Here is a 13,832-nt window from a genome sequence, read left to right on the forward strand (position 1 = left end):
CTCTGTGCACCCTCAGAATCTGCTCCAGAGGGTTTGAGTGGAGGACACTCTGGAGCATATTGGAGTGGTGGGGACACAGGGAGAGAGGAAGAAGAAGTCCTCAGCACCTCAGAGGAGCCCACCAACTGGAGACAGAGACTGAGCTAGCTGTAATCACCTGCTGCATCTCACAGGTGATGAGAGGGAATACAGATGAGGGATTTTAATGGCAGTTCATAAATCTGCTATGCAAAGATCTGCTTACAGTGATCAGATGAAGATAAGCACCATTTATCCTTAGCTGCACAGCCCATTCTAATGCATTTTTACACAGAAGGAAAACCAGCAGAGTTATTTTTCTCTGGCATTGTGTGAACTTCAGACTTGCTCTGCTTGCAAATGCTAATCTTCAATTCATTTCAGATGAAGCCAACTCTTGCAAAGTTTAACTTAAGCTGCCGAACCCAATCCAATGCTTGTTTACGCAGATTTTTTTGTGTGTGGGGGGGTATTTATTTGCACCCTCCTTGCTCCTGCTGAGTCAGATGTTGTTGCTGCTGCTGCCCAGTTGTGTCAGCACAGCTTTGGAAATAACTCCCTGGACTCTGCATTTGGTCTCCTGTTACTCTCAGGCTGACTCTGGCACCCACTGGGGAGCAGGAGGAGGAATAATAGTGGTGATGTTCAGCAACTTGGATCAATTTAAAAGCATACTAGGCAAATTCATGGAGGACGCTATCAAAAGCTACTAGCCATGAGAGCTGTCTTCAACCTCCACTGTTAGAGGCAGTCTGCTTGTGAATACCAGTTGCTGGAAGCAGCAGGAGGGGAGAGTGCTGTGGTGCTCAGATCCTGCTTGTGGGTTTCCCATAGGCATCTAGTTGGCCCCTGTGAGAACGGGCTTCTGAACCAAAAGGGCTTTCAGCCTGATCCAGGAGGGCTTTTCTTATTCGTGTTGGTGGATTCCACCTTAAAGTCCTTGACTTCTACTCAAGAATCATATTAAATGAATATGTTGCAGGGGCTCAGGATCCAAGCTCTTACTACCACTTGCTTGAGATGCAAAATAATTCGGGGGTGGGGGGATTATCATGATCCCTTGCCTCTTTGTCCAACTCGGATGAGAGCCATGCTGTGCTCCTTCTCCCATCAATTTTGTCCAATGGTATGGAGGCAACAGGGTCTAAAATGGGACCCTGGTTTGAGTGCAAGGTGAGCCCTGGTCCGAGCCAGGGTTGGGCAAGGCAATTTCAGCTGACCTGTATCCACCCACCTATCCAGTAGTCAGCTGTGATTGTGATGGGTGGTATTCCATGTTGTTCTCTGCATCTCAGATTTTACCCTTTTCCTGTTTTTTATGGAGTATGCTGATTAACGCAACAAGGTGAGGCTGTTTCAGGTTAATGTTATATAACCATTTTTTGTTTTGTTTTTTAAAAAGAGGATTATTTTACACAGACCTCAGTCAATGTGAATGACAGGTTTCAGCAACTTATATAGTCTTGTGCCCCTGATAGCCTGTTAACAGTTTTGTTTCCTCTTCTGTTTCTAGGGATTCTATATGGTACCATGACAATGGAGCTTGGGGGGAAAGTTACCATTGACTGTGAGAAAAGCAATCATCGGGCAGAACTGGAATTCAAATTAAAGGTGACCACCTTTGTCTTGCATTTTGAACTTGACTCCAGCCCGCCAGTTCCACATTTCCCTCCCCACTTTGGCAGGTTTCCTTCCATATTCTGCAATTGCAAGTGACAGGGCTAGGCTTGCAAGTCATCCCAGATTCTGTACCATGATCATGCACTTATTAATAATTAAATTAAGTAAATGTTTAAAGCAAAGAGAGAGTAATAACCACACTTGTTATTGGATATATAGAGAGGGGGGGGGGTCACTTGATTTTTTTGCTGTATGCAGGGATGTAAAGGATAATAATATTGGTGGATAATAATACTGGTAAAAACTGGGGGATATTAACTAGAGACTAATCGAGAACATAAGCTGCAACAGAGGTTGATCTTGGACATAAAAGGAGAGTGGGAAGCCGATTTTGGAAAACTGTTTTAAATTGAATTGATTTGGCAATAATTTGGAAAATCAATAAAAACAATTGGTTAAATAAATAAAAGATCATGCAGAACGTATGTAAAGGGGGGATGGGGAAGCAGTGAATAAAATCTGAGACGGTCCTAAGGGGCAACAGCATCCTAATGGTGCTCCAAGTTTCTTTAAGGCTCAATAGTTTAATAGTTGTTGACATCGTCATCAAATGCCCATCTCTAAGTAGCAATTGCCCCACATTGGTGCAAGGAAGCATAGTGTATAAACTGAACTTTTCTGACTGTGCACTAAATAATGTTACCTGATGGCTTGGCCATGAGGCCAGTTGAGCACTTCCACCATGCAGCCAGGTGACATACGTGCCCATTTGACCCACATTTGGGCACATAACAAAAATTTTATGAACGGCTCTTTTACGGGCAGTTCCAGAAATCCAGACAAGATCAGCTTGAGCCTTGCATCCTGGCAGATCTCTGTGTTCTTGGCTGGCCTCCAGCTCCCTACCCCCACCCACGTGGGCTGAATTGTATTTTTCTTCCTCTCTCTTCCCAAAGCCATTCTTTGGTGGCAGCACAAGCATTAATCAAATCTCGGGGAAGATTAAATCAGGAGAAGAAGTGCTGGCGAGTCTCGATGGACACTGGGTAAGAAATCGTAATCTTCTTTCCTGACAGTTTTAAAAAATGTCTGTGTGGAGTGCAGGAGAGGACGAGGGCCAGCTGGGAATAGGGTTGCATTTCCAAACTACTTTGAAACAGAGCTTGATTTTGAAGCAAGCAGCTCTCGGGTGAAACAGATGCAACAGACAGTTTTATTTGCTCAGACATAAATCTTGCTGTACAGGTTGCCTCGAAAGGCTCCAATTCTGATAGCTTACCTTGATTTCAATCTAGCAAACAGAGCATGAGTCAAAGATGGCGAGGCTAGTAAATAAAACTTTCTACCAAACTGCAAGGCATCTGGAACAACGCTGGACACTTGGCTGGTAGGGTGGATTCAGAAGACAGCTACCCACATTTCCTCTTAATTAGGGGGAGGCAATATGCAGCATATTTCTAGATGCCAGCAAGGGCAGAGGTTAGGGATTACGGGAGCTGTAGTCCAAACAGCCTCCAGAGGGCACTCTGTTAGCTACCCAGATTGCTGCGGCCTGCACATGAAGCCTTGCTGACAGTTTTGTGACCTACAGAAGTCATGTGTATGTGTAGGAGAGCCTTCTCTTTTGTGATGCAGTAATAATACTGATTAATGTTCTCCCCGTTGGGATCAGATGGGCACTAACCATGAGGGGCTTCCACTGACAACTGAAGACACGCCAGTTTACTCAGACACCCTTCCCATGAGTACTCATTCCTTTATCTTTTTAATTGCTGTGGTGATATTTAACTACGGATGATGATGGTGTTAGAGAATAACATTTGAAGCAAATCTCCATGACTTGGGGTATAACGATGAAAACATTCACATCCAGGACCTGGCTTTGATAGCAGACTAGCATCAGGAATCATTAGCTTTGGAACATGTCTATTGTATATCTTGCTACACATGTCATAAATAAATTCCCTGTACCAAGCTGTGTAAATTTTCCTTCTGGTTCATCCTCTGGGGGCAATTGCAGAAACCAAAGGCCATCACCTATTCAACCTCAAAGCATTGGAGTTGAATTAGCAGTTAGTTTTCAGAATAAACTAACAGAGGGCAAAGATGAAATGCTGGTGGCGTTTGGATCATTAACAGTCAGGGGACCAGGAATGTCATGGTAACAACTGCAGCCTCCCCTTTCTGCACTGGTGTGTTTCCTGCTTCTCTGGGTGGTTTGCGGCTGGTTCTTTTGAGGTTTTCTCCCATGACAAAAATGGGGGACGGAGGAGGGAGGACTCTAGGACCCTGCTGGAGGCCTCCCACCTCTTTCCCAAAGCTGGACAAGCAGCCCTCCACCTTGCAGGGGACCTGATTCCAGAGGTCCTGGCTTTAAGTGTTTTTGTGTAAACCCCAGAAACTGGCTGATACAAGATGTGAATTACCTGTAAACGAAACAAACTGATTGCATGATTTCTGAGGTGTATGAGTCTTTGCAGAACAAGCACAAAAGCTAGATTATTGCCCCAAAGAGCTTACAATCTAGCGTTCCTGCATGGAGAAGATAGCAAAGTGAGGAGAAGGAAATGATGAAGGAAAGAATGGTGTATCAGAAGAGTATTGATGGCTTCCTTTCCTTTCACTTAGATCTTGCTAAGTCTGTGGTGAACACCTCTGCTGACTACTTTATGCCAGCACTAAATTATTCTTATTTTTTCAGGATGGAGAGGTTTATATAAATGACCTGAAAAATGGCAGCACAGATATTTTCTGGAATCCAACCAGTGAGGTCCGAAAGCAGAGACTGAAGCGTCACATTGTGCTATTTGAAGAGCAAACAGAGTTTGAATCTGAGAGGTAATGCAGGCAGATTGCTCGAAGAGAGAAATATAGGCAACATGTGCTCTCTCTCTCTCTCTCTCTCCCTCTCTCTCTCTCTCTCTCTCTCTCTCTCTCTCTCTCTCTCTCTCTCTCACACACACACACACACACACACACACACACAGTGTATCCCCTCCCCCCATAGCACAGTTGGGATCTTATTTAAATTTAACAATGGACTGCTATGACCCCCCACCTCTGCAGTATTAAAAACATGCCTGGAGCCCCTGAACTCCATGACTGCCCTGGCCTTACTACAGACATTTATACTTGATTCCTTGTTTGTTTCTCAGGCTCTGGCAGCACGTAACCAGTGCAATCAGCAAAGGAGACCAGAACAAGGCAACACAAGAAAAGTTTGTGTTGGAAGAGGAGCAGCGGAATGCAGCGCGGGAGCGGAAGGACAACGGGACAGAGTGGAAGCCTCTGCTCTTCTGGCATGATCCTGCCACGAACGAATGGCACTACAAATATGAAGAGTGAGTGCTCTGTGGTGTGGAGGGGGTGGCTAAAAGGTGTCTGTGTCCAGGTACACACATTGTAACAGGTCGACTTAGAGCACATCTGGTGGAGCAAGCTTGTTTTCTGCTGCTCTAGAGGTAGGACGCGGGTGGCGATGTGGGTTAAACCACAGAGCCTAGGGCTTGCCGATCAGAAGGTCAGTGGTTCGAATCTCCGCGATGGGGTGAGCTCCCGTTGCTTGGTCCCTGCTCCTGCCAACCTAGCAGTTCGAAAGCACGTCAAAGTGCAAGTAGATAACTAGGAACCGCTACAGCGGGAAGGTAAACGGCGTTTCCATGTGCTGCTCTGGTTTGCCAGAAGCGGCTTTGTCATGCTGGCCACATGACCTGGAAGCTGTACGCCGGCTCCCTTGGCCAATAACGCGAGATGAGCGCCGCAACCCCAGAGTCAGTCATGACTGGACCTAATGGTCAGGGGTCCCTTTACCTTTAGAGGGTAGGACCCAAACCAGTGGATTCAATTTACAAGAAAGGAGATTCTGGCTAAATGTTAGGAAGAATTTACTGATGGTAAGAGCTGTTTGACAGGAGAATGGACTCCCTTGGAAGCTGGTGAACTCTCCTTCATTGGAGGTTAAGCGGAGGTTGGGTGGCCATCTGCCAGGGATGCTTTAGCTGTGATTCCTACATTGCAAGGGGTTGGACTATAGGACTCTTCGAATTCTAGAATTCTATGATTCTGTTGTATGATAAATCTTATATCTGCACCGAAGGCTATGCAGAGGGGGGCAGGCAGTTGGGTTCATTTGCCCCAGGCCTTGGAGGGCTAAGTTGGCTGGGGGCCCCCACTAAGGTGTCCTTGTACATTTGGTGTATATTGCTACTAGTAAACAGTGGCTTTTCTTTCTTATAAATTTCTTCTTCATTTTCAAAGTTTGCGGCCCTGGGACCCTTTGAATGACATTGCCCAGTACGAGAAGGATGGCATACTTCAAACCATGCAGAGGCACTTATCCAATCGAATGTCAACTCACAAAAACATGTGCAACAGCAACCAAGTTGCACGGCACAAGGTAACTGGCCATCTCCCCAAGAAAGTCCAAATTTTTAGTGATGCTTGGGCACTGTATTTGCAGAATCCTAGTGAACTGAATAACATCTTGCTATCCCAGTGTCACTTTACGCTGAGCACACCCCGAGCCAGATTTGGGACAACAAGATCCCACTTAGGAATACACGGGTCCAGTGATTTGCTTAAAAAACTACAACCACTATCTGATTTGCTGGATTTTGATCAGCAAACATTTTGTGTGGCTTGTCCTCTGGAATTTTTGGCACAAATTTTAAAGGGGGGGGGTTGCAATTTCACTAGTGTCTTTAGAATGATAATGAGAGCTGGTGGGCGTTGAACTAAATGTATAAATGGGATGTGAGATGCCTTAGCCATCCAGCAGGTTACTGAATAGGGGACTGGGCTTTAGAGACCTGGATTCAAATTCCAAATAAACTATTTGACTGGCCTTAGGCAAATTATAGGCCTCAGTTCTTTATCTGTGTGTTGGGGTGAAACTGGAAATGATAGACACACACCTCTACCTTGTGTGGCAGAAAAAGATGAGAACTGTGCTTTCTGCTCTGACCCATATGAATATCCTAGGCTGTACATTGAAGCTTATGGTTATAAGTTGCAAGGACTTGTGGAGAGGAGGAAGAAACAATGAGGGAAGCAATGCCCTTTCACTTTTATTCCCAGTTCCTTTTAATAGTAAATGCAGGTGGTGAGTGCCAACAAAAAGAAACAAAAATGTAGAAACAAGACGGCAGTATTGACACCCAATACATCAAGAAACACACACACAAAATTTTAAGTGGCTAAAAATAAATAAGAATTCATTGTGGAGTGAGCATGCTCAGTAGCCATGAAATGTTTATTGTCTGTTGGAAAAGATAGGAAGGTTGGGAATGGAGTATTATGGGGGAGGCATACAGGTAACTGGCTGCCTGGCGCTTTGAAGAGGAGTACTCTTATTAGAAGATGAGGTTATATTGTAATATTTTGTTGCAGCTACCATTTGCAATGCTCTAGTTTGGATTTTAAAACCTTCACCCCCTGAACTATAGTGCTATGGGGAGGGGAGCTTTAGGAGCCTTGAACCTGAGAAAATTTATTTCAGATCAACCTCCTTTTATTCCACAGAAACCAGTATGATTACTTAGGGATAAGAGGGCTGAGGATTTCAGCCTAAGATTAAACCCTTGAGATGATGGATTCTATAAATTGCATCCTTTCACTTCAGAAGTCTATTTTTGCTAGGCAGATAAATTGGTACATCTCATAAATAATGATAGCCAGTCAGAACAGGAATAAGAATAATGGGATTTATTTATTTTTGTACTCCTCTTCATTTAGAGGTCTGCAAATGATTGTAGAAGGCGTAAAGCCAGCGATCAACCGTCCAGCAACAGTCAGAACACTGAAAGTAGCTGTTCAACACCAGAGTCTGTACAGGAACTTTCAGATGATGACAGTAAGTATCTTGCAGGGTTCTGATACTGTGCACTCTCTCCATCCATATCCAGTGTTAAGTCCTATTGTCATTCCTTGATAACGTAATCCTTTTGCACAGTGATGGAAAACGCTCATATATAGAGACAGATCTTAGGGACAAGTTACATATTTTTATTAGAAGATCAGCAATTTAACATTTGAATTATTTGAGAACTCTCAGGTGGGTGCCATCTGGACCTGACAGTTTACCAGTTTTTAGTTTGTTTGTCTACCAGGCCTAGAACGTCATTTCTCATCACCACTATCTTCCTCAAACTCCCTTCTTGCAAGTTAGTTCAGGCACTGTGATCTGCTATATGTCTTCTGCAGTGAAGACAGACAGAAAGAATTGATTCACATTCTCCGCAATCTCCTTATCCTCCTTCATCATGCCTTCGACTCCCTTCTCATCCAAGGAACCACCGATTCCCTAGATGGTTTCCTGCTACTAATATATTTAAAAAACTTCTTCTTGTTGTTTATGCTTTTAGCAATGTGGTCCTAAAAATCTTTTTTAGCATCCCTTACTTTCTGCTTGTGCTTTGTGTTGCCAAAGTTTGGGTTCATTTTAGTTCTCTTCATTCGCACAGGACTTCCATTTTATTTTATTCCATTTATAAATTTCCTTCCATTAAATATGTTAAAGTGATTTTACACCAAATAAATAAACAATTAAAACTGTTCCATGTGTAAAAACAATTCCATATATACAAGCAATTAAAAACAACTGGACATGTAAAATCCAATTTCTACCCAGCAATATTCAAAATGTGCATTCTTCCTGAATCTTTTTCAGAGCACATTCACGTACTAGTTTCGTTAGGTTTTTGCAGATACAGGCATTGCCTTCATGGGAAAGGTCCAACAAAGCCATTACATGAGTGGAATGACTTCCATCTGTGCAACAGAACTTCTCTTTCACCTGGTAACCCTCTAGAGAAGATTTAAGGGGTGCAGTGTGGGAGTAGAGTGAAGAAAAATCCTGTTGCCTGAGCGGAAGTAACTGGATTCTACCATGAATGTGTAAGAGGATTCCCCCCCCCAACAGATCTGTAAAATCTGCAGTATTAGCATATTAAGCATATTAGCTTAATGAATCCAGAAGCAAGTCAAACTGATGAACTACAGCTTCCAAATTACCTTTCCCCCATGTATGTTAGGGGTGGTTCTCCCTGGGAGGAGGAAATAAAACTTCAGAACATGTGGTGGGGGAGAAAATGCCCACATTTTCCCCATTTTCCAAAAACATGTGAAATCCAGCTGTCATCTTTTCACCACAGGCTTTGAAAGTCCGGGTGCTCAGTGTGGGAAAGAAACCGACCCTTTGAAAGAAATTCACACTGCTGTCTTATCCCTCCAGAGAGCCCAACAGGAGATACACAGGTATGGCATTTCTATTCTTTTTTAAAAATACATTGATCTTCAAATAACCACCACAGAGTTACAGTCTCGTTATTACACGGAATCTGGGATAGAGAGGAGGAAGGTTACCTTGGGCCAGGTGCCTGGGTCAAATGTGAATACTACCAAGCATGAACACAAGCATGACAATAATGACCCCTGACCCATGTGGAAGGTAAAGCCAATAAACTGGACAAGGATTGGCTTCCTTCAAATCCTGCTGTTTTCTATCATAAACATGAAGACATTGCATATATCCACATTTTTAAAGTGTCTTATTTCTGTCTTTTGGTGATGCAGATGCTCAGGACTGATCTTTCTCTTCTGAGGTTGGGGTGGGGGAGGGTAAACTGAAAACTAATCTTAAGTCTCTTCTGCTTTTAAAAAGATAAAAGGGAACAGTGCCAACGATGTTGCGTAAAAGAACTTTGCAAATTCAAATCTTGGCTTAAATTGCAGCTGCCCATTGACAAGAAGGCATTACTTCTTCTCTTAACTTCCAAAGGGTTTCCACTCTTGAGTGAAGCTCAAGCATGATTTAGCAGTTCAGTCCTTGCAAAGCTCTCCCCACTCCAGCGTAGTCACAAAAAATATTTTAAAAAAGGAAATGAGTAAATAAACCTTCTTGTATTTCATTGCAATCAGTTTTCTGGTGCAAGCGTTAGGAGACCTGCAGGTGCAGCAATTCCTCACAGATGCCAGTGCTCTTTAATAGCTCAAAAAGACAATTAATATTTGACATCTAAATCAACAATAAAACTTTCCATGATTTCTTTCTAAATTAGGCAGAATGTTTATGCTAGCCCTAAATTTCGGGCCCGCAATACTTTCTTGCTTTTTGAAGCCTAAGGTTTTGGGCTGCAGGAGGCAAATCCTCAGTTTCCCTTCACAGTTTTATCAAGAAGAAATATGTGGGGCCAGAATGTTTACCAGGCATGTCGGGCACTGAATTTTAACTTGATCCTGAGTTTTGGCACTGTCTGATCTGTGAGCGCAAATGCAGTGTCTGGTTTTGAGTAATGGATTGGCGGTGGCTGTTGTTCTTTCTTGCAGAAACCTCACTGCTCTGAACAAAAAGTCGCTCTACAGGAGGGCCTCATCGAAAAACCTCTTCCTGGACTATCGCTGTTGGTTTCTTCTGTGCATCTTTCTAACATGTCAGCTCTTCATTAATTATGTGTTCAAATAAAAAGCACTGCATTTGGCAGCAATAACAAGTGACCAGCTGCAGGAATGGGGAGACTTAATTGCAAGGAGCCCACTGAGGCACCAAGCACTTTAATACCTACGCAGTCGGAGGCAAGAGGAAGCGAGAACAAGGTTAACCAGGGAGCCTGCAGAGTTTTGTTCTTCAAATTAATGTCATTGCCTTTTTACATGTACATCTACAAGGACCTCTTTACCTGTATGGGCCTTAATGCTAAAGCCAAATGTAGCTTTATTTGTGCAATTTTGTTTTCTATGTTTTGTCATTTTCTGAGACAACTAAGATTTACCAACCAGTATTTGGTGCCCCCTTTAACACTTCTACACATCCACTTGTTTTTATAAAATGATTCCTAGTGTCTTGTTTTAGAGCTCTTCTGTGGGTAGGGGGAAGGGCGTTTTGCCATCCATCAAGATGCCTTTTGATAAATTTCACATATGGAAGGGAACGTTAGGCACCCATGTGAAAATGGAACCAACTGGGGTTATTGATAGCACAGCTTCTCCTTGGGTCAATCAGTGCTCTCACATGCCAAATCCCTACAAACAGCACATCCAACTCCATCCCATCAAGATTGTAAATATACATGATTTCTTAAATCCTGCCCTTCTAAGAAATATGAGGCCACCTGTACACAACCAATGAGGCCTCGCCCCAGAGAGTCAGACATGCCTGTTTAGGATTTGATTTTATATAAATATATATATATTATGTATGTTTTTACATGGATTAAAACATACACACACACACACACACACACACACAAGCATTGTATAAAGGAATGCCTCCGAAATGTACCATTATTCCATGATGGGTGGAAGAAGATGGGTGTAGAAGCACTTCTGTATATAGGTAATTTCATATGTCACAAATTCACTACAGTTCTGGGGTTCACTGGGCTTATTTTGTGACACGGGAGACATTTTGTCCATTGATGAATACAGGGTAGTTATGTGAGCAGCACTTTTCTGAAGTGATCACTTGCAACAGTTGGTTCATCTTCCTTGTGCTTTACATCAAGGGACAACTGTTTCTGAGTATCACAGAGAGACCTCCTTTCCTGTATAGGACTGATCCTGTGATTGTGAGAAGGCACCCTGTGTATGTTGTTTGCTCTTAGGTACATTTAAAGGTTAAAGGTCAGGAATAGTAAGGGTTTGCCACTGCATCCTCCAAATCTGTTGATAGTCTTCCTATTTTTACACCATTTTTAAAAGATTTGCAATATTTTATGTAGACTTGCAGCCAGTACTAAGCCTTTTTTCTGGCCTGAAATAGTTCCAAGTGGTAAGTACTGCTATATATATATATAAAGATATTATATATATAAATATATAAATACAGCCTTAAAATATTTAGTGGTGGTGCCAGTCTGGGCTAACTTTCAATGTAAATGTTTCCAGATTTTTAACTACATTCCTTGTGATGTTCCCTGTTAGGGGAAAACTTGTTTGTGCTTGATACATTGAAATAAATTACACAACTTTCACTTATCACCTCTTTGTGGCTGGATCATTATTGTTCCTGGGACTTTTGTACATGTTCTGCTGCTCACATCGCTTGTGTATTAAGGTGGGAGTTTTCGAAGCAAGTAGGTGTATGTTGTTGTTGTTTAGTCGTGTCTGACTCTTTGGGACCCCATGGACCAGAGCACACCAGGCACTCCTGTCTTCCACTGCCTCCCGCAGTTTGGTCAAACTCATGTTGGTGGCTTTGAGAACACTGTCCAACCATCTCGTCCTCTGTCGTCCCCTTCTCCTTGTGCCCTCAATCTTTCCCAACATCAGGGTCTTCTCTTCTCATGAAGTGGCCATAGAAGTGGAGCCTCAGCTTCAGGATCTGTCCTTCCAGTGAGCACTCAGGGCTAATTTCCTTCAAAATGGATAGGTTTGATCTTCTTGCAGTCCATGGGACTCTCATGAGTCTCCTCCAACACTATAATTCAAAAGCATCAATTCTATCTCCGTTAAGAGGTGGTGGCGTCACATTATGCACTAAAATTTAAGTTGTAATTACAGCTTTTTTTAATTTGGGAAATTTACTCACAATTTTTGTAAGTGGCTGTTGCTCTGTTCCATATACATTTGAAAAGCAATTGACTTTGAGTGATAATCTGGTTGTTTCATGTTAATGTTTATGGCAGAGAGACGGTTTAACTAACAAGGTATCAGATAATGCATTTTTCTTTTCTTTTCTAGCTTGGTGAGGCATGTATCAGGAAGTTTGGTCATTATCCGGCCTTCCAATGAATTACTGCTATTCTTACACACTATTGGCATACTGAGATGAAAACCACTAACAGCACAATCCTAACCATGTCTACTTAAAAGTCCAATTAAATTCAATTGGCCTTACTCCCCAATACGTCTTCATAGCATTGGGGAATCGGTGGGAATAGCTGGATGACTATGCAAGTCAGGTCCCTTGTGAATATATTTTCTGAAAACCTGCTGCAAGTGTATGGAACCTGATGATGCTGTTAGACACAAAACTCCCATGAACTTCAGCCAGCATGGCCAATGATCAGGGATGATGGGAGTTGTAGTTCAGCGACATCTGGAGGGCCACAGGTTCCCCAGCTGTTTTACTGTGTTGTAGCTCTCATTATTGCTCAGTCAGTAGAGAATGTGACTCTTAAAATGAGGTTCTTGGGTTTGAGCCCCACATTGGGCTACAGATTATTGCATTGCAGGGAGTTGGACTAGATGGCACTCATGGTCCCTTACATGAGAACCTGTTGCCTTAATCTCTAGTTATGTTGAGGAGCTGAGCAATTATTATGGTTCCATAGCAATTCAGAAATCTGGGGAAACAGCGTGTTCGCAAACGACTTTCAGGATAGCTGAAAGTTGCTGAAAGACTGAAATGTAACAGAACTATAGATCAGAACATCTACTAGATCTTAACTTAAAACTACAGGGCATCATTGAACAATTGGCTTTAAGAACAGCAGCGTGGATGCCTTGAACCTATGGGAGGATAGGGCAGTAATACATGACACTCGGGATGAAACATTTCCTTGACCTACTTCTTCATGATGACCTTAACTTTTTTTCTGAAAAATAAAAATAATAATTAGCCATTGTAGAGGAAAGTTTTTAAAGTATATCAACTCAAAATAAAAATGCAAGGGTAAAAGAATATAATAAAGCAAATGTGAGCTCCTAGAAATTGTCTAAAATGACTGCACTCCAGCTGTTGTGGCAAGTATCAGAACACAGTAATTCTTCCTGTTGTTCCACTGGAGTACTTTGAATCACTGCTAGGACATCTAGTGGTAGTTTACAGATTTTTTTTATAAGAACTGCAGAAAGCAAGCCACTTATCTACTTTGTGTCACAGATGGTGATGGTGACAGATCATCCTGCACTGGTTCTGTCTCCTCCAGTACTTTATCACTTTAGTGCAGGAATCTGAAACCTGTGGCCTTCCAAATGTTTTTGAACTACGACTCCCACAATTCCTGACCATCGGCTAGGAGAGCTGAGGCTGGTACAAGTTGGAGTACAATAACATCTGGATGTTGTATTCTGTAAGTCAGGGTTGGGAAACTTCAACTGAGGGGGCAAAATGTGACTCTGAATGATCCCAACTTTTCCCATTATGGAAGCCAAGATGACATACATATTGATCATTGAGGACTCCTAGCCAGGTGATGCCTTTATGTGCAAACTGGCATCCTGATTCCCAAAACACAGTGCTTTGTGTCATGGTG

The 13,832-nt window shown here is 42.7% G+C and overlaps 1 protein-coding gene across 2 annotated transcripts in view; it reads left to right on the forward strand.

The window, feature by feature from the left end:
• OSBPL5 (oxysterol binding protein like 5) overlaps positions 1 to 11,610 on the forward strand; it is a 133,718-nt gene extending 122,108 nt beyond the window's left edge. For both annotated transcript variants that reach the window (XM_035120805.2, XM_035120813.2), the window contains exons 15-22: positions 1,532 to 1,629; positions 2,595 to 2,684; positions 4,340 to 4,476; positions 4,794 to 4,979; positions 5,896 to 6,034; positions 7,372 to 7,489; positions 8,790 to 8,892; positions 9,964 to 11,610. In XM_035120805.2, the coding sequence (XP_034976696.1) occupies positions 1,532 to 1,629; positions 2,595 to 2,684; positions 4,340 to 4,476; positions 4,794 to 4,979; positions 5,896 to 6,034; positions 7,372 to 7,489; positions 8,790 to 8,892; positions 9,964 to 10,099 (1,007 nt within the window). In that variant the 3' untranslated portion in view covers positions 10,100 to 11,610. The remainder of the gene's footprint in view (positions 1 to 1,531; positions 1,630 to 2,594; positions 2,685 to 4,339; positions 4,477 to 4,793; positions 4,980 to 5,895; positions 6,035 to 7,371; positions 7,490 to 8,789; positions 8,893 to 9,963) is intronic.
• Positions 11,611 to 13,832: the final 2,222 nt, after the last annotated feature.

The sequence above is a fragment of the Zootoca vivipara genome, chromosome 1, assembly GCF_963506605.1.
Source record: "Zootoca vivipara chromosome 1, rZooViv1.1, whole genome shotgun sequence".
Taxonomy (NCBI): domain Eukaryota; kingdom Metazoa; phylum Chordata; class Lepidosauria; order Squamata; family Lacertidae; genus Zootoca; species Zootoca vivipara.